Raw genomic sequence first — 21,099 nt, 5'->3', positions numbered from 1 at the left:
AATCTGACTTCAAGTGTCGAAGACTCTTTCTTGCCAGGTGACGTCACATAGCACGAGCTCTTTTTACGTGCTGGCAGCTGAAGTAAACCCTCACATGCTATCTAAAAGCATCAAGTTTGTCGGTAAAAGAACTGCATTACTGCTTTGCGCAGCATGCAACCTGTATTCCAAAATTTATACAAACTGCATATATTGAAACATTGAAACTGGTGCCGCATCTACACATACACGTAAGTCTTTAAAAACTTGAACACTACTCAAAAATCCCCTCAGCTGAACGTGTCACACCGTTAAGGTTTAGGCATAAAGGCAAGAAAGTTTCTCACTTCTCGACGTCACTTTTGTCCCGCGAGTTCTCCGTTGTCACTTTGACTGAAGCCTCGTTTAAGGCCTGCAAAAACAGAAAAAGTCAGAATTTTGATATCTCGCATTTGTCTTCATCTTACAATAAAAAACAATGTAAAATCTATCAACATAAATATTTTGAGTAAAGAAGCTTAGCAAAAGTACCATATTTACGCATTGTGCCCTCGCATAATTTGTGCACCCCTAATACTTTGCCAGCTCTGCTGAGAAAAAATATTCACTCACATATTTTGCGCTCCCTGTCCCGCCCGAGCCGGCACGCGCACATTTGGACTTTTCGATGCTTCGGCCGGGTGCGCGCTTCACCGAGCAGACGAGCACAGTCCAACAGGCTGTGAGTGCGAAGTCCCTTCATCCGAGAACTTCTCCCAAACTAGGGTCCTTAGAAAACCACACCCGAACACAAACCTGTTGAAGGGTCACCGAGACTCCTCGTGAGTTTGCCTCCCCCTATTACACTGCGATAATGGCGAGAATGCACGCGAGGCATGGTCGACTTTCTGCATCCGAGGCATGCGAGGGACTGTCGCGCCAGCTGCTGCACTCATTCTCTTCATCCGCGCTGCAACGTACGCTTGGTCGATTTCAGAAGTTTAGGTTTTGCCATCCGGCCGACGCATTTTGATGGTTTTCATGTGATGTGTTACGATAATTATATATAAGGCGAAATTGAAGCTCGCTGCTGCGAATTTCCTTGAAGAAAACGGGAAGCATGTTGACGCAAAGCACTTCAAGAGGACGTACTTTGAGATGACTAACCGGTGCGATCGGTATGCAAGAAAACAGAAGAGTGCGCGCTTGCTAATGCAAGTTTCCTGCCATTGTAGGAAGCCTTTTCAATTGTGTGTGGATGCTTAGTTTCTCTGGTATCCCTGGGTCGTGGAACCTAGTTTCTCCTAGCATTGTTGAAAAAGCTTCAAGAAAATGGGGCGTTAGAACACGCTCAACGGAACCGAGAACGATGCGCTTTGGAATGGTGGTGGCACCGGCCGCGACGATGATTCCTAATCAGACTACTCGATTAAAGCTGCTAGACTGTGCGTGACCGAATCTGATTGGTTAAAGTATGTGCTAATTTTTAAAAAATTATCATTTACACTTAGTTTGTGCACCAATTTATTTCTTTTTTAATGTATATACTGCGCCCGTTAGGACTGCGACACAATATTTCGTATGCGCTCAATAAATCTCCGCGTAATTTGCGCACCCCCGAGAAAAATCGTAAAAAAGAGTGCACAAATTATGCGAGTAAATACAGTAAACGTTCAGGGCTAGAAAAGAGAGAAAGTGCTTAGAACGTACGACAAATCCCTGCAACACCGCTCATTCTTCATAAATTAGGGAAATTACTGCCGTAATTGATTAGTGAGACAATAAACGAATGCACAGGTCATTATATGATAACTTTGAAAAGCGTTTCAGGATCCCCATAAGGCTAAACTTGACAGTGTTACTACCGCTTGCAGGAGAACCGCAATGTTCTCAGCAAAGGACTCCACGCAGCGACTCATGTACAAGACGGCGATATAGTGCCACTCCTCCAGCGAGCTGGTCAATGCTGACTTGAAGTCGATTTCCTGCATGAACACATTTCTGACTTGAACAACCCTGAATGCGAAGTTGCATTGTGGTCACATATTAAAGATATGAACCTTGAATGCAATTTACATCACTTAAAGCATCATTTGTACAGCTTGAGTCTCTTTTCTTGAAAGCTCTGCACTTGCCAGGCTTCTGTTATGAGGGTTGCGTTACAGCAGTAACATGTGCACCATACACAACCTGGAGGTACCAGGCATGTAGCATAGCAGAAACAAGGCTCACTCAAGAGAGATGATCAGTATGGTCAAGCCTCACTGTTATGAAGTCACATCTGAGATGAAAAATTTTTTTTTGATCCTAAAGTTCACTATAAACATATAATCTTTGATATATATGTGGAGTTTAACGTCCCAAAACCACCATATGGTTATGAAAGACGTCGTAGTGGAAGGCTCTGGAAATTTTGACCACCTTGGGTTCTTAATGTGCACCCAAATCTGAGCACACGGACCTACAGCATTATCGCCTCCATCGAAAATGCAGCCACCACAGCCGAAATTCAATCCCGGTACCTGCGGGTCAGCAGCCGAGTACCTTGGCCACTAGACCATCACGGTGGGGCAAAACATATCATCTTTAGGGCATATATAATGAATATGTTTATATAAATAATATCGTACACATCTAATAATATACATCTGCTACGAATGAATATATACTATGACTGTAAATTAAAGGCAAACCTAACTGATAATTTCCTACATCATGGCTTTACTGTATTTCTCAGGGCCAACAAGTGTTTAACCACTGATGCAAACCTGCAAGCAGGTACACCTGCAATTCAGTTTGGAAAGTGATTGTATGTTGTTCCAACCAAATATTTGCATCAGTTGTTTGTCAAAGTTAGTCCAGACGTCAAAGTGCCTAGAAGTAAAAAGGGCATTTTCAGATGGTCACTTTCGGAGGAGCGACTGGTTTTGTCAGTTGTTTCGAAGAACAATCACATTCAAAAAGCGGTTCACTTTCCAAAAAGCGGGTTGTACTTTCTTTCCCAATTAATAAGTTAAGAAACGACTAAAAATTACTACAAGTGCACAAAAATCTCGGCACCGATTCCCATCATGGGACAGCACAGTAATCAATGATGCAATCGATTCTACGCAAACATTGCGAGTTATACTCAGGCTATTCTTTACTTTGTTTAATTTCCAGCAGCATAATGACTTCCAGCATGTGCAGCGTGAAATAGCTTCGCCTTCAATGGCTGTTACTGAGAGACAACCATTGCTGAGGCATGCATTTCGCACACTGCTACAATGCAAGTTTATCAGTTTGCATTAGGCTGTCTACCTGATAAGACACTTGGCTTGTCACAACTTCTCACGTTGAAGTGTTCCCTTGTCCTCCATTTGCTTAATAGCCATGAAGATAGCTGTTAGTTAGCAGTAATAACGGGCTTTTCTACAAGTTTCTGTAATACATACCGAATCGGTTAGCAGTGGTAGCAGCGATTTTCCGAAGCGTTCGAGGTCTGTGCAGTACCTAGTTAAACAACATTAAGGAAACAATACTGAAAAATAACACCTCGGTGACGAGTTAAAAGGGATTATGCGGCTGAATATAATTCATCACATGCATGCTTTTTCATACATGCTGAAGAGGCCTGGATTTGGCTTTAATAGTGTCTGTAGTTTTTATTAATCAAAGATTGTAGGGATGGGCTTGCTGGTGGTGAACTTGCTGTGCACAAAGTTTCACTATATTGTTATTATTTATGCATTTTATATAATGACGGCCAAGCTATTGAAAATTTCATGTTTAACTACAGAGTCACAGAAAATTTAACAAGACAACGCGAAACTTGAATTACAGTAAACTCCCTTTAAGATGAATTCTGCTAAAACAAATTCTTGCTTAAGATGAACAACTCGGGAATGTTTTTTTTTGGTTTCCCATAGACTCAATGGAAGAAAAATCTGCTTAATACGAACCGTGTAACACGCTTCTTCTGTTAAGACAAACTCTCACAGCGACGGCAATTCTGCGCAACAACCACTAGAGTCTTGATGGGGGCATTCAGGCGAACAAAGGAAAGCAAAATGATAAAAAATCTACTGACACCAAGACTCCAAGCAAGTCGAAAGCAAACTGCTACGTGAAGGAAGAAAACGAGATAAGTAGAAAAGAAAGGACAGTGCATAAAGCTGGTATCTCCCTCACCCCTAGCCTGTAGGTGAAAAAAGGGCCGGCTTTATCAGCAGAGAAAGTAACAAAAAGCGTTCATTCTTTTGTATTCTCCTCTTGTTCTTCAGTTCCCCAACATAAGATGAATAGATGAAGTGCCTCAGACTAGCTGGCCGACGTTTCAACAGGAGAACCTATCTTTTTCAAAGGCGCCATGTCATCCTTAGCGTGTTAGTTTTAGAGGGGTTAGTGGTGAGGTCATCTCATGGTGGTGGCGCGTGTCCCTGTTGATGATCGCTGTCTGAAAAGCAAAATACTGTAAAGCAGAAGAGTGCAGTCCTCGCTTCACTCCAAGTCAAGTGGTAGCGATTCAAAAATGTTCTCAGAGAGTGGGGAAAAAAAGAAAAAAAAGAAAAAGCTTCAAGTTTGAGCGGTGTGCTGCAAAAGGGGCGGCCACTTCAGACACGAACAAGTGAAAGAGCTTAAAGCTTTGGAGCCAGCAGACGGTCACCGCGTACGGCTACCAGAAAGGGTTGCGGACAATAGAGGTGTACGCCTGTTCCTGAAAACCTATGAATGAGCCATACAACAAGAAAGCAGTTACAAACAGGAGGGAAAGTAGGTGGTGTATTTTTTAAACATCCAAACTAGAATACGCAGCACCCATTGGGAACCTGCACCAGGCATACTTAATTAACAGGCTAGAATCTGTTCAAAATCGTGCCACCAGGTTCATTCATTCTTCATACTGATATAAGTATATAATCCCTAACATGTGTAATTGATGTGACTAATCTTCGCGTGCGCCGCCGCATCACCAGTCTCTCTCTTCCACAAGCTCTTTCACAGTTCCCTCAATCATGATCCTTACATCATACAACCATCGTGCACATCTCATCGGACGACCCATCAGTCGCACGCACGCATGCTCACACCAAGAGGGTTCAGCTTAAATTGAGGACGACGCAGCGAGCAATGGAAAGAAAAATGGTAGGTGTAACCTTAAGAGACAAGAAGAGAGCAGAATGGATTAGGGAACAAACGGGGGTTAACGATATCATAGCTGAAATCAAGAAGAAAAAATGGTCATGGGCAGGGCATGTAGCGCGTAGACAGGATAACCGCTGGTCATTAAGGGTAACTGACTGGATTCCCAGAGAAGGGAAGCGGGTTAGGGGGAGACAGAAGGTTAGATGGGCAGATGAGATTAAGAAGTTTGCGGGTATAAATTGGCAGCAGCAAGCACAGGACCGGGTTAACTGGTGGAACATGGGAGAGGCCTTTGTCCTGCAGTGGACGTAGTCAGGCTGATGATGATGATGATGATGATGACATAATCTGACTTGGTGACAAGGCGGATGCGTCCATCTTGTTCAAGCGGAGAAGAGTCAGTGGCATTTAGATGCAGGAGGCGCTGATGACATGATATGAAAGCGGACGCAGAAGACAAGAAATCCCACCCAAGAATGAGAGCATGGGTGCACTCACGAAATACTGCGAAAACAATGTGATGACGAATGCCTTCTATGCAGACACGAACGGTACACTGTGCAAGTGGACGAATGAGAGCGTTGGTCGCCGCACGTAGAGGTGGGCCGCCATAGGGTGTGGTGACTTTTCGAAGGCGGGAACAAAAGTCAGCACGAATAATCGAAACGGCAGTGCCAGTGTCTACAAGAGCCTCAACACGTACACCTTCAACAAACACTACTATCAAATTCGATGGCCGCTCTGGAGGAATTGTTAGCTGACCAAGGGATGCAGTTTCCCCTCCTAAAACTGCGTTGGGGAGTTTTCCGCGTGGGCGTTCGTGGAATGGGAGGCGGGCCGTAGAGGCGACACTGAATGACGACCTGGCGAAGGCGACCTGCGGCGAGACGTACGGGAATTCCCAGGCATGTCCGTATGGTAAGTAGGTGACGGTGAACGGTAATAGGACGATCGGGAGGGTGGCCGTAAGTAGTTCATGGTCGGACGGAAGCTTCGATGTTCTTCGGGAGCATAGCCGCGTTGCTCGTCTTGTTGGCGCCTTCGACAAAACCGAGCGATATGTCCTCGATAGCCGCAGTAGTAACAGATTGGTCGAGGTGGGCGCTGAGGTGTGTAGTAACGTGGTGCACGCACTGGCGGTGATAACGAAGCCACAGGCGTATGGTCTGCTGTCGTAGGCACAGAAACGGTGGGTGTGGCAGAGAGTGCGGCAACTTCGGCGTACGTGCGCCTCTGGCGCACGCAGGGACTCTTGGAACACGTCGCACGCGATGCGGAGGTGATCTCTTGTTTAATCAGGTCTCGCAAGCTATCTTTTTCAGGAGGTAAAGTAACTTCCGCAGCACAGGAAGAGCAGCGCCCATGCAGCTCTTCACGAACGATGTCGCGAATAAGCGCACGCAAGTCGAGGGGTGCAGGCAAACGAACGTCGGTGGCATCGTAGCAAAGGCGAAGAGACTGAAGCTCGTCAAGTCGCTGACAGATGGTTATCACGTCCTGGGTGGTGGCAAGATTTTGCGTGGCGAGGGCGTTAAAGGCGACGGCGTTAATGCCTTTAATAATGTGGCGTATTTGGTCATTCTGAGACATGCTGGTGTTAACGCGCTTGCACAGTGCAAGGACATCCTCAATATAAGAGGTGTAAGATTAACCCGGCAGCTGCGTGCGTTGAGCGAGTTTCTTTTTTGCTGCCTCAGTGCGAACTGCAGGGGCACCAAATATCTGACGAATTTGCTGCTCGAAAGTGTCCCAGTCAGGAAGATCCGGGTGGTGGTTCCAGAACTAAGTTTTCGCAACATCGGACAAGTAAAATGGAACGCTGCGCAACTTCTGTGGATTGTCCCACCTGTTCAAATCGCTGACGAGGTCGTAGTTCTTGATCCAGTCTTCGACATCATCGCCTCGGAGACCGGAAAACACAGGTGGATCACGCAGGCGAGTGTTGTTGGGCGGAGCGGGTGGCGGTGGCTGCAGTAAGACGGCGACGTTGGATGGGCCAGGGTTTTCTTGGGCCGCCATGGCAGAGGGTTGTATGCGACGACCCGAGCGGAGCTCCAGCGAGAACGGGCGAAAGGACTTGAGGGAACGAAAAGCACAGTCCACCACTTGTGAGGAACCGGTTTATTCGGCCGGGCTCGAGCTAAATCACGCTGGTGATGATATTTTTAGATGAAGATGTACAGGTGATGATGATTACAAAAAGAATAAAGAGTCATTCGCTTGTCGCGCTCACAGTATATATATTTCTTTACAATTTTCAGCGTCCCTCCACGTGTCACAAATTCTTTTTTCCTGCCTAGACTGTTGCACATTATTATGTGAATTATTTTGGTTTTGTGCATATTAACCTTCGGACCTACTCTTCAGCTTTCCGTGTCCACTTCACTAATCATGAGCTGTAATGCGTCCCCTAAGTTACTCAATGTCATCAGCAATGTCATCAGCCTATCGCGGGTTACTAAGATACTCTCCATAAACTGTCATTCCTAAGTCTTCCCAATCTAGGGTCCTGAAAACCTCCTGTAAACACGTGGTGAATAGCGTTGGAGAGATCGTGTCTCCCTGCTTTACATCCGGCTTTATTGGGATTCTGTCGCTTTCTTTATGAATAATTAAGGTGGCTGTGGTCCAGTATGGATCCACTGTGGATCCACTGTAACCGAATCATAGAGTTAGTAAAAGGAGCTGTTACTAACTTTCTTGGGCACTTATTATCTTCTGTAGCCTCTTTACTACGTAGCTTTGCAGACCAAAGTGGCAATGTTTTTTTTTTGCGCACTGTTACAAACTTTTTGCCATTCATCTGTTTAATGGAGGTTGAAACATCATATTCAAAATCAAAAAGAAGAAATGGTTATGGGCAGGGCACGTAACGCCAACGCAAAATAACCGCTGGTCATTAAAGATCACAGACCGGACTACAAGTGAAGGCAAGCGGGTGAGGCGGAGACAGAAAGTTAGGTGGGCGGATGAGATTAGTAAATTTGCAGGTATAAAGTGGCAACAGTAAGCACAAGACCCAGTTCTCAAGCGCAACATCAGAGAGACTTTTGTCCTGCAGTGGCGTAGTCAGGCTGATGATGATATCTCAATCCATGAAAATTTTATAGTTTATCTGGCCACGACTTTCGTTAACTGTACGTTTGCGCGTTGTCCCGCCAATGTTTCTCTCTTATAAGAGTTGTATGTGGTATATGTGCATGCATTTGTTATGTGTATGAGGATGCTTCAGTAATGGATAAAAAGACAGGTATAGGTATATAATCTCATTCACTTGATTGCTCTTTTTCATTCATATTACTGGATTTCACCCCAGTTTTTGAAGCTGATTTACAGTGTTGCAAATTGATGCACAATGTAGTCTTAATTCAGATGCGCGAACATCAGACAAATCAGTGGGCTAACCTCGCTATCGTATTCGCAGCGAGATTGAGAGACAGATGCCAGCACTGTCGCCGCGTTATTGAGGGTGGTCGGTGGTGCATATCCAAATGTACACAGCAGCACTTCTAAGACAGCTGTATAAGCTGATTGTCGGTGAATAAAGCACGTTCACTCAAGCGTAGTGGTTATATATGAATGTGCTCACCGACTCCAAAGGTGGGATACTCATAGACAGATGCGGGCAACACTTCGGCACAATCCTGAATTTTCTAAACGGCTGCTCGGTGCCGCTACCCAAATCCACGAGAGAGATTCCATAGTTATTGGCCGAAGCCAAGTACTACCTCATCCAGGCACTCATGGAAAGCTTAGAAGCCGCCCTGCAGAAGAAGGGGAGCCCGCACGAACCAATTTGCAGAGTTCCACTCATCACGAACTAGAAGGAAGAAACCTACTGATAAGCACTTTGACTAAGCCTCTGATCAAGCTGCTCGTCAACAGACATAACAACAAGTATTCCTACACAAGAACGTCTTATGACAATCTGCTCAAGAAAGAAATCTTTGACCGACTGTCACTGTGGTTCTGCAGCCACGTCCTGTTCATCCCAATGCCACATTAGTGCATAAAGTCGGCCTACCGTCCCTATTACGTGCTAGTGAAGCGCAATCTACCAACCAATGAAAAGCCGGCCTTCAGTCACAGCCGCACTTTCATTGCTCTGTTTTTCAACGCAATAGCGTTAAACAGCTCGTTTCAAAGAAATTTCGGCGTCGGTGTCGGCATCAGCGTCGTTGCTTGTGAGCGAAAAATTATTATATTATGCACGACTGAAAAATCAAGAAAGATGCAATGGGTCAGAGGGGGGACCAAATCCTAGTGGGGACCGAACCTGAGACGTTTTCGGGGCAAGTGGATGTTTTACCACATGGCTATACTCTTCTGCTTGGGAATAAAGTGAAAAGAACTTTCTCTGCTTGGAAATGCGGTGAAAGTAGCTTTCATGCTTTAGAAACACACGCGCCTCCTTTAAACATGCTTCACGATGCAACATCAAATATTGCAGCAATGATTCGTGGTACACGCGCCCATTACCAAAGGGCGTTAAAGCATGTGATTTTCTTAATGGGTTCGTTCTTTAAAGCCAGTCACCCATCACAAAAGCAACACACGCTTCTGCACTTATTTCGTAAGGCTAGTAGTGGTGCATAGCAAGTTCGGAAAGGTTTCATGCATTATATGTTTAAAGTAGGCACTAGAAACAAGATATCGCTATTGCGTTCAACTCGTGAAGGAGAAGCTTTAGGGTACACAATTTTTGTGTTTACTTTTGCATTTTTACGTGCTTAGCTTGTCTTCTGCTTTTTGCATTTTTACGTGCTTAGCTTGTCTTCTGCTTGTACTACAACATGTCTTCTGCTTGTTTCACAACCGAGCCAATGAGGTAGTTACTTGATGCTCCAGTGACTTGAACAAAAAAAAGAGAGGCTGTGTTGCGGCGTAATTATTTGAAGTAGAACTTCGTGCACTCTACTTTTGTGTTTGAATAGATACGTGCACTGTTATTAAAGTATATTGTTACATGTCATTATTACCACATACCGGCTTTTTTCGATGTTAGTTTGTGCTTTGTGTTGTCACAAGGATGTCGAAATCACCAAAATTTCAAGCGATGGTACCACTTGAATTCCATCTTCCGACCTCAAGATTTGGTACTTTATTCGTTTAGAACGCCGCCATAAGCACTTTGTGATGCCTTTAACCACCAAGTGACAAGCCCCAATGAAACTATTTTGCTGAATGAATGGTACGATTATTACACCAACCACCATACCGACACACCCGTGCACTAACTACGTAGTTAGAGTGCATAAAAGCTTCGGTAGGTGAAGTGCTTGCGTACATCGCGCAGTCATACGTGCAAGCGTTAATAATTAACTAAGGCCATGAAATAAGCTGCCGTCTGAGCATGCACATGACGTTCGTTCACAAGGGAAAACAGTGTAGCTAGCAGACGACTCAAGGAGCCATTCACAACACAGAGTTTCGTCCGCTCGCCGCTAGATGCCGACTCTGTTCGATCTCGAGGCCAATAGCTCAACCCTATAGCCCTGTAGCCCTGTAGTAAGCTATAGCCCTGTAGTAAGCTATAGCTATAGCTATAGCCCTATAGCCCTATAGCCCTGTAGTAAGCTTCGCAAGAACATCATGCCGCCAATCGTTGTGCTCAACTGTTGAGTGTTATTAAAGACGATAGTCTTTCTTGGGGATCTTCAACGCAAAAATTTTGGTCCGTCTGTCTGTCTGTCTGTCTGTCTGTCTGTCTGTCTGTCTGTCTGTACATTCGTCTGTTTGTCCACCCTTAACGGTACTGGGTACATTGAACGGCACCAGTCGATGCGCCAAACGACCAACCCCATCCGCAGCGCCCACTAATGTTGCTCAAGCTTCAGCGTTCATACCTCTGCGGTTGTCAATTAGAAAGAAATTATTGCGCATATCTGAGGCACCATAACAACACAAATATATTCTGTATGTGCGTCTTTTACTAGAAAAGGCATACATAAGTAATTCTAAGGACCGTAGGATTTATCACGCGGCGCTGACCATGCAAAGCTTGCACGAAAAGGCGAGTGTTTCCAACGCTTTGCTAAGACGAAACGGTGGGGGCACCTATACCCGTCGCCTTGCTTTCTACACCTTATAATATCTGAGACGGGCACGCACGCCCGTCTGAGAGCAGCGCGTTTCGTTTTACAAGAAAACTGCCAGATAGCGCTCATGCCTCACGTGTGACGTGACTTGATGCGCTCGTTCGCCTCCGCTGCACGCTCGAGGCACTCTAACGCAGCGCCACCAGACTACCATTCACCGATTTATTTTCTTGCGCCGAACATCAAATGAATGTTTTGTTCACTCTCTCCACACGCAAGACAATCGTCTTTCGACGACATTTGCAGATTACCATGCAGATACGGGGCCAATTTATTACCACCCAACAAGCTGCCTGTCAGACGGGAAAAGCAAGAAAATTCCCAATCAGCAGTCTCAACATGGCCTTTGCTAAACCTACCATGCTACGTGGTAAATTTAGCAGGAGCCCATCAAAAAGCCTGCGAATATAAGAGGAGATGAATACTAATAAACTTATTGTGTCTCTGCTGGGTTCCGCGAACGGTAAAATGATACACGGATCATGTGCAGCAAGGTCCAGATGGATCCCACATCAAATGTGTATGTTTCTGTCACTGGAAAATTTGCACTTCTATTTGTGTGGATAAATTTAAACTCCGTATAATGACCACATCAAGATCTGCTGCCTTTGGGCCGGCTTATCCACAGCGATACGTGGGCTCGTGCGCGTCGTGTCAACATCGTAAGCGATATACATCCTAGCCCCTACACCACTCTGAAAGACTCGGGAAGACGTCTGCTGACCAGAGCAGGTCAGCAGAACCGTTTATTTTGCAGTGTCTGTTTCAGCTAAGAACACTAAGAAGATACAAGAGTCGGGCTGATAATGGCTATTTTCAGGTGGCAACAGTGAGGTACTTTAGATGCACTTACAATGTTACATTTTTCGAACTGAGTTTATCTGGTGGCAAGGACCTCGCTTACGGATATTTATAGATATCGCACTCGGTTCTATTTGTTGGTTCATAAATCGATGAATGAGGTTTACTAGTTCATAACTTCCTAAGTACTATGTATAAAATACACAAACGGAGGCCCCAAGTACTTAGACTGCAATGGAAACCTCGGTTATGGTCCCAACAATAATATCTCGCACGTAAATTTGTATGCTGTCGATAGGAGGTGTATCGCACCCTGCAATCTCGAATTTTGTAGTCTCTTAAACCTGAGCGTGCACATCGTTCAACTGAAAGCTTTATTAACCATGAATGTCAAATAAACGGGCACGGAACAACCCGGCAGTGCGGCATAATTTTTTTACCTTTATATCGAGATCGGTACGACGCAGATGATCACCGCATTATCTTATGACTTATAAAGAAGGGAAGCACAGCTGAATCTACCTAAGAAATTATAATCATGGAAATCAGGGTATCAACGCAACATTTCGCATTGTGTGAAGTACGTGTTTTTGTGACGTCTCTTGCTTGTATGTTTTGTGTTATACTTAGTAAGTTTTCCAGGCTAAATAGATGATTACACATCCTGAAGAAGGCCGGCTTCCTTAAAGTGAGTCGTCAGCTCGGAGCTCTGTGGACCCTGAAGCCGAGAACTCGGGATCACATGTAATGAGGCTATATATGAGAGCATTATCTTTTTTTGTCATGGCTTTGAACAGCCTGAGCTAACTGCCAATACATGGCACATCAGCAAGCGGTCTTGCGATACTGCGACGTTTCGCGAAGCACTGTCCTTCTTTTCTTAAACCGTCGCAATGCCGCGCGATGTGTTACTGCTTCTTTATGGTGTGCAACTTACCAGCGTAAACAAACTATTTAGATTTGAAACGCGCCTCATTGCTAATACGTGTTGTCTATCAGATCCGGGGCAATCAGTAAAAAAATTGGCGAGAGTACTTGCGAGGAAAACCGAACCACTTGGAATGCGTACGCCATATGCATGCATATATAACACTACTGACACGTCCCGTTCACTTTTGAGAGATTGCGAGGTACCGATCCCGTGAACTAATAAGCGCATACGAAGAGAGCCGTGAAGAAAACAACGGCAACTCGTTCCATTGAACCTAGACAAAGAGCGTCCTCACCCCCGCTATCCTCGCCCGCCTCCTTTCATCAGCACAGCGCTGATCCGCAGATGGGCAGACGGTGCACGCTCGAAAATCGTGTACTCTCACCGTCGTCCAGGTGGGCGCGCTGGGTGAGGGTGTTATGCGGCCCGGACACGCCACGTTATGTGGCGCCACATAAAAACCTCGAATCCGGGGCGTTCGGAACCATAAGTCACCGTCTTGGTGTCCGCCTCCATTGTGCAAGACCGTCTTCGGACAAGGGGAGACCCAGCGGAGTTGACACCATGAACATCAAGGTGAAAGCCGTACTTTTTGCTACATAATTTTCAGACCTTTTTCTCGCTATGTTTACTTCATTTCTTACTTTTACCTTACATGTGTTTCCTCGCTTCGATATCTCAGTCTTTATTGCTCATGACAGACTTCGGCGTGCTTTTTAACCCACTCTGAAATCACCGCAGCAGAACTAAAGTTTATATATCCGCTAATATCAGAGGTGCTTGTTTACATAATAAATCCTGTACTCTTAACAGGCGTGTTTCCGGCGCAGTTAAAAGTTGCAAGAGTTACCTCAATCTAAAAAGGAAGGGGCATTAATTATTTATCAAAATATATATCCATTTCAGTACCTTCGACAGTATCGAAGGTTTTCGAAGGCGTTATTCACGACAGGTTTTTATACTTTTGCAATAAGTATGACGTCATTCCTACATGTCCATATTGTTTTCAGAAAAATAGGCCTGCTGAACAAGCGTTCACGATTTATGAAAATAAAAAAATTCCAAGTATGAAAAATAAGAAGTTTACACTTGGTTTAACTTTGAACTTCAAAAATCCTTTGATTCAATGCATTATGGCATATCAATATAAAAACTATCATAGAAACTATCACGGCATACGTGGGACCACTCTTAAATATTTATAAAACTATTTGCATAACCAGTACAAACTTGTACAACTGTGTATAACTACATGAAGTCAGCTTCAGTTGACCCAAAAAGTAGCTTAGAGTTCTATAATGGGGTCGTTGCTCTTTTTTCCTTATCTTATTGATATTGTATTGTACGTATACCTGCCTCACCGCACGTTATTATGTATGTAGCCAACACAAACAAATTTTTTTCATCAGATGCAGAAAAAACATAAATGAGTGTATGACCTCATTCTTATACTTGCTTAAACAAAACAAGCTACAGTTAAATGCCAAGAAGACGACTTAAACTATATGTATCCCAATAAATAAACATGTTAAATATGACATAAAGATAAGCTTCGACGCGAACACCATAAAACGAGGAAAACACAATGAAAGTTTTGGCGTATGATTCAATGAAGTCTTAACGTCGAACGTCCACGTTAATCATTTAGTTGAACAACTTGCAGGAACGGTAAGATGGCTGTTTAGAACTGGTTCCCTCATTCCTCAGTGGCTGAAGAAAAATTGTAGAATGTTCTAGTCCATTCGAGACATTGTAATGGCGTACTGGTATAGAGTACGACAACAACGAGAATTATAACAAACTTATGGTGCTAAAAATAAAATACTTCGCTGTTATGAAAATTACCACAATAGAATAGAGCATTTGCGCATTTCAGTGCTCTTTCGTAAAGATGGAATGTTAAAGGGCAACCAAATATATTATAATTACTGCTTCAAGAGGTACACAAAATCAAGTGGTATAAGCAAAAAAGATAATGACCAACGTTGTCTCCGTAGAAGAAACTTACAGCTTTTACCAAGAACCAGGAAAAATTATAGAAAAGAAACACTGCATTACCAATTAACGCGAATGGTTAGTGAATTCCAAAATGGCTAACAGTTTGAAGTCAGTCTAGGGACATATAAAAAACAAAAGGTAAAAAATGTTGACCAAAAAAAAAGTGACTTCAATAATCAATATTGTTTAAAAAGAGTATACGTAGAAATGGGTCGTCACATATTCATTGGTGTTCTAAATGTATGCTGTTTCATTGTAGTATACTATAGTGCATCCAGTTTTATTCATGCATTTGTTTTCTTCTTTTCTCTCTTTTATGTGTAAGACTTGTGTGTCTGTACTATGTTAAGTGTACTATGTGTTGTTTATTTTTTATTTTTGTATTTTTTTTTGCTACCGCGCATGTGGTATATGACATGTTAAATGCTGACGGGAACAGCGCAAAAAAAACGGAGCGGAAAAGAACACACGACACAAGCGCTGGCCCAACTGGCCCTTCAAGGAAATATTCGACATGTTAAAGTTTTGTTCTTGATTGTATCTGCAAAGAAAAATGCGTATCTGTGACGAACTTCACAAACATATAGGCCTTAAGGAGGAGTATGAAACGCATTTTGCTTCTGTATCCTTTTTCTTTCATTTAATGAACTGAAATAGGAATAATCAGTATCAGTGTTTGTGCTCAGTATCAGTGTGAAGTGTGTGAATAATCAGTATCAGTGTGAAGTATCAGTGTTTGTGCTACTTTTGAAGGATAAAAAAATTGGCTAAGCAGGCTCTGTTATTAACTGATATGAGTATTTCTTCACACCTGTTTCATAACTTTCATATCTACCACTAAACGACCAACCATGGTTATCATTCGGTGGAACGCCACTCGTATGCAAAGAGAGCAAATGAGCGGAATTGCAAATGAAATTGTAACGTCATACCCGCCAAGATTTTCAAGCGATGTCCTTAAACAACACAACGTGGACCGCTCTGCTCTGGCTGATTGACAGGAAATGCATTTACGGACGGGGCTTTTTATTTATTTATTAGAATACCCTCAGGGCCCGTAGGGCATTACAGAGGGGGTGGGTACAACATATATAACACACAAGAAAAAAAGACAAAATAAAGAAACAAGTGTCAGATGCGCAAATCAGGAAGGCAACATAAGTCAACTAAAAATGTATAAGAATTCAAGCACATACAAGACAAAGATAGATAATGGAAACTGCGTATAGTTACAAGCATTGCTGAGAAATTGCAGTCTTGAATAACAAAGAGTCTGTTATTGATACAACGGAAGAGGGAAGGTGGTTCCAATCGGCGGCTGTTTTCGGTAAAAAGGCTGCTGAAAAGAATTTGGTGCGGCAAAACGGAATGGCAACCTTATGCTGATGATCAATGTGCGATGAGTGGTATGACGGTTGTGAAATGAGGTCTCGCTTCATTGATGTGTTGCAAAAGAAATCAAGATTCTGACAGAACCTCCTGCTGTGTTGGAAGACATTTTACTCACCGTCTCTGCCGCCTAGCTGTAATTACCTCAGCTATTCAAAGACAAGTCATTTAGTTTTTACCCAGATCATGGAAAAGGATCACAGTCCTGGCCAACCGATAACCACTGCAAACATCGACTTTGGCGTCCCCACCTTTTTGAATTCCGAGAAGGTAGTACATTTCCATGGTAAAAATATGATTCAAAATGTTTAATAGTAGCATTTCTCCTGCATGAAACATCAAAAGACGCACTATGTCCAGACGTCAGAGTCTGTCCACCAAAAGTATGCTACGTGGAGTGGCATGGCTCGATTGTCAGTGATGGCAGCTGTAAATCAGGTTCCGTGATGAAATAACCAAAATGTATGGCGTTTCGCACATTGGTATAAGGTATAGCAGCATTATGATATCATCTATAATCCCATCAGGCAGCTTGCGCAAGCAACGGAGGGGCCTGCCAACTTCCACGGCCAGGTTGCACACATCATGACCCTTTAGTTCAAAGTATCGCCGTGTCTGTGCCACATCGTTAACCCGCTTTTGTACATGCCGTCAAGTCAATTATACAAGCTGAAGGCGTGTTCATAGCGTAGGTGTTATCGGAACAGCAGTTCGCCCGCAACCTGTTAACGCCTTTGGGAAAGCTTTTATATTTCAATGGCTTCCTCTGAAGTCATCGTTGCTTAATCAAACATTTAGCGCATCTGCAAGTTGCATGATTGCCGCAACACTACCGGAACTTTTTTCCCGAATTCTCGTGTTCTTAATTACAGGTTCTATACAGCGGTCATGTATCTTACGCAGACGTGTCGGCTCACTTTCGGGGCTGCGCGCTCGCGTTTAAGCTTAAACGGTTCGTCCAGACCGTTTAAGGTCTTATGTAACCGTTCAATCTTTTGCGTAATAATATAATTCGTAGAGGAAGCCAGCGACTCTCTACGAGAGGAATCTGGAATGACAAAGAATGCGCAATTGCTATGCTAGAAATCCGAGACGTTCTCGTCAGGCTTCCACCAGTGAGCATGCGATTTCAATTTCACTTTTAATATTCGGGTGATGGCGCAAGGCATTCCTATAGCTGTGTCTCATAATGTATGTTCTTTATGCTTGTTTTTCTTCGCCTACTGATCAATTCACGCTTGAATAGAGCAAAAACAGGCATATACGGCGCATTCTTGACGTACTGTAGATAGCAGGATGCTTCATTTCAGCAGAGGCAAAAACTGCGATGGTGGTATTCCTCATTCATCTCTTTGTGTCGTGAGAGGCTCCATTCTGTCTAATTCTTTTTGTCAATGCTCTCGCATCAAGCTGAAAAGGTGTTTACTGCGATGACGAGAAATTTACTACATTTTTTTGTGTCTGACGGTCGCAAAAAACGCAAAACGAAGCGGCCACTCAATATTGCCAAAATTTAATGTCGTTTCCCATCGAAAACATTGACTACAACAATACTGAGTGATTAAAAACTGATTGTTAAAATTTAAGAAGGTGCTGGCACGAAAAAAAAATCCTAGTTTTTGTGGTAATGCATTAATTTTTTTAGTTAAATGAAAAACCGAGTTATCATCAGCTTAGCAAATGTTTTGGTAAACGTGAGTGCTCTTTGAAAATATAACTATCTTTTGTAAAGCGCATTCCGGTTTGTCGTAATTACATGGTATGAGCTTTTTTACAGATGCCCGTGCAAGATATCGTGACGTTTACACAGCCGCTTCGCTCCGTGCCGCTGTTGGTGATGCACAAGCGGCCATTTTGAGTGTATCGCCGCGTAATGTCACCAGAACAGTGCGTGAAGTCACCAGAATTGACACTGTAGCCTAACATTATAAGGACAGCATGTGCGCCGCGCAAAAATTGAATTAAATATCAAAATAAATTATCTTCCCAGAAGGTATTGAGCTTCGTACTTCCTCACAGCCGTCTTTTTATGGCGAATATTTGTGAAGCCAGGATTAACTCAGCTTCAAAAAGTGGGGCCAATAGGCTTCAAGTGCGCCTGCGCAGGTTACGCTATAGCATGCAGTGGTCATGCATCCTCTGAAGGGCCCCCTCATTTTCGTTTGATGTCGATTCCCTGGTTTAAATCCACTCAGAGTCAAGACGCTTCAGCGAGTGAACATGTTTTCCTCAGCCGTGGTAACCGTGAAATCACAGTAGCTTTCTGCGTATTCAGCGAGTGCACTTGAAGTCAAGTGCCGTTTTCCGAAGTCACGCTCTTGTTGCTGCACTCGTCCCTTCACATTACAGTTCTCGCCGGTAGGTTTATTTCCACAGTCCCCGCAAGATGTTAAGACACGTATGTACCTACGTACGTACCCTTCTGACCAGATGGCTTGTCCTTAAACGTGAAAATTAATTTTCCCAGGCTGCCGGTGAAGTGGGCTGTGTAGTATATCTTACTTCTAATGCTTTTGGTTCGTGTGCACTTCTAAGAGGCATTTATTATTCCTAATATTGTTAGTCTGCTATTAGTAGTAGTGACAGTAGTAGTAGTAGTAGTAGTAGTAGTAGTAGTAGTAGTAGCAGTAGTAGTAGTAGTAGTAGTAGTAGTAGTAGTAGTAGTAGCTTTATAGCATCATAATTCTGAGCTTACAAAAAAAACGATCGTCGAAGAGCAAGGTTTCAAAGAATTTAGGAAGACCTAAGCGGTGCCGGCTTAAATTTTTTAGGAATTTGTTGTTTGACAGACAGACAGACAGACAGACAGACAGACAGACAGACAGACAGACAGACAGACAGACAGACAGACAGACAGACAGACAGACAGACAGACAGACAGACAGACAGACAGACAGACAGACAGACAGACAGACAGACAGACAGACAGACAGACAGACAGACAGACAGACAGACAGACAGACAGACAGACAGACAGACAGACAGACAGACAGACAGACAGACAGACAGACAGACAGACAGACAGACAGACAGACAGACAGACAGACAGACAGACAGACAGACAGACAGACAGACAGACAGACAGACAGACAGACAGACAGATAGATAGATAGATAGATAGATAGATAGATAGATAGATAGATAGATAGATAGATAGATAGATAGATAGATAGATAGATAGATAGATAGATAGATAGATAGATAGATAGATAGATAGATAGATAGATAGATAGATAGATAGATAGATAGATAGATAGATAGATAGATAGATAGATAGATAGATAGATAGATAGATAGATAGATAGATAGATAGATAGATAGATAGATAGATAGATAGATAGATAGATAGATAGATAGATAGATAGATAGATAGATAGATAGATAGATGTCATGCTTATCATCTTATTCTCCATGTAATAAATGATTTATTCACAGGAATTTGATTTGTACCACGTATATCATGGTGACAGTGATTGCTTTAATGATTATGTGACAATCATTGCCAACAGTGAGTGATATCTCTTGCCACCAAGCTGTTTACAGGAGTCTGCATTCTACGTTAAAGCAACATTCATTCAGTCATTTGCACTGGTCTGCCCTTAATACGTGAAAACCACACTAAGTTCAGAAACGACGCTGATTGAAACCCCTTGTCTGTCTGCACGTTCCCATTCGCAGGCACTCTTGGCGCTGACAGCCGTGCTCACTGTGGTGGCCGCCGAACGCGCAGGCTACAGTGCCGGAGTGTACAACCCAGCCCTTTACAACACCGGAGCTTATGCCAGCGGCGATTACTACAGCCGCGGCTACAATGCTCGCCGAGGCTACGGTGATCAGTACTACGGCAGAGACGGCTACTATGGCGGCTACTCTGGTGGTCGCTACGTGGCCCCGTACCGATCAGCATACGGATATGCTCCGGGATACTCAACAGGCTACGCGGCCGGCTACAACCGGCTGTACAGTGGAACCACCTACGGTGGCTACTCTGACTACAGGAGATACGGAGCGTATGGTTCACCCGCGGGATACGCGGGTTACGCCGATGGTCGCTACGGATACGCCGATGGTCGCTACGGATACGCCGATGGTCGCTACGGGTACAGCGATAGTCGCTACGGACGTTCCCACTACGGAGGTGCATACAGTCCTTACGGTGCCTACAGAAGCGGCCTCTTCGATGACCGTTACAACCAGTACATGTCCAGTCGAGGGTACTACGGAGCGCCGTACGGGGGCGCGTACAGTCCATACGAGCAACGCACACCGTTCGGATACAGCTACGGCTACACCTCTCCTAACAGCCAGGTGTACAGTTCCGCGGGATACCGTGCTTAAAGGCGCATAAGGCGAGGACAACCATCTGAGGTTGTATAACGGAGCGTAATGAACCACAGCGCTCTTTCATGAGCATTATGGGCAGCTTAATTTCGTTTAATAAGAAATTTTGGTGACGTTTTGGCCAAAGCCTCTCCAAGCACGAAAAGCACGAAAATGCTAAAAGGAAGATATCCCTTGTATGGCGGCGAGTGCTCACGAAATAAAGCAGTTCTCTTATTTTTTCGCTCAGAGCATCTTGTCGTTTCATGTTGTATGAGTTTTCACGTAATCTCCTAACTGGACTCACGAAGGCATTTAATTCGTAAAAGGTGCTCAGTCTGACACACTGCTTTTCTTAATTTTTGTCTCATTTTCCTGTATGGTGGTGTCGCTTTTTCAACGAGTACTCCCGAGACGCATATCTACAGGTAAGATTTCATGGGTCGAACGACCACTACAGTAGAAAAGAGGCAGCTGTTG

General features: G+C 43.9%; 1 protein-coding gene and 1 long non-coding RNA gene across 2 annotated transcripts; one reads left to right on the top strand and one right to left on the bottom strand.

The window, feature by feature from the left end:
- Nucleotides 1-323: 323 nt before the first annotated feature.
- Nucleotides 324-3,470, bottom strand: LOC119171500 (uncharacterized). Its single transcript, XR_005109854.2, has 3 exons — nucleotides 3,393-3,470; nucleotides 1,824-1,943; nucleotides 324-391 (listed from the first exon to the last, which is right to left on the bottom strand). It is a non-coding gene; the product is annotated as an uncharacterized LOC119171500 (long non-coding RNA).
- A 9,859-nt stretch (nucleotides 3,471-13,329) lies between these two features.
- LOC119171499 (uncharacterized) lies at nucleotides 13,330-20,863 on the top strand. Its single transcript, XM_037422292.2, has 2 exons — nucleotides 13,330-13,488; nucleotides 19,978-20,863. The coding sequence occupies exons 1-2, from the start codon at nucleotides 13,477-13,479 to the stop codon at nucleotides 20,635-20,637; spliced, it is 672 nt and encodes a 223-aa protein (XP_037278189.1). The 5' UTR covers nucleotides 13,330-13,476; the 3' UTR covers nucleotides 20,638-20,863.
- The last annotated feature ends 236 nt before the right edge of the window (nucleotides 20,864-21,099 follow it).

Source organism: Rhipicephalus microplus, chromosome 4 (assembly GCF_043290135.1).
Source record: "Rhipicephalus microplus isolate Deutch F79 chromosome 4, USDA_Rmic, whole genome shotgun sequence".
Taxonomy (NCBI): Eukaryota; Metazoa; Arthropoda; class Arachnida; order Ixodida; family Ixodidae; genus Rhipicephalus; species Rhipicephalus microplus.
Note: the sequence above shows the minus strand (reverse complement) of the source record. Positions and strands in the feature narration are given on the sequence as shown.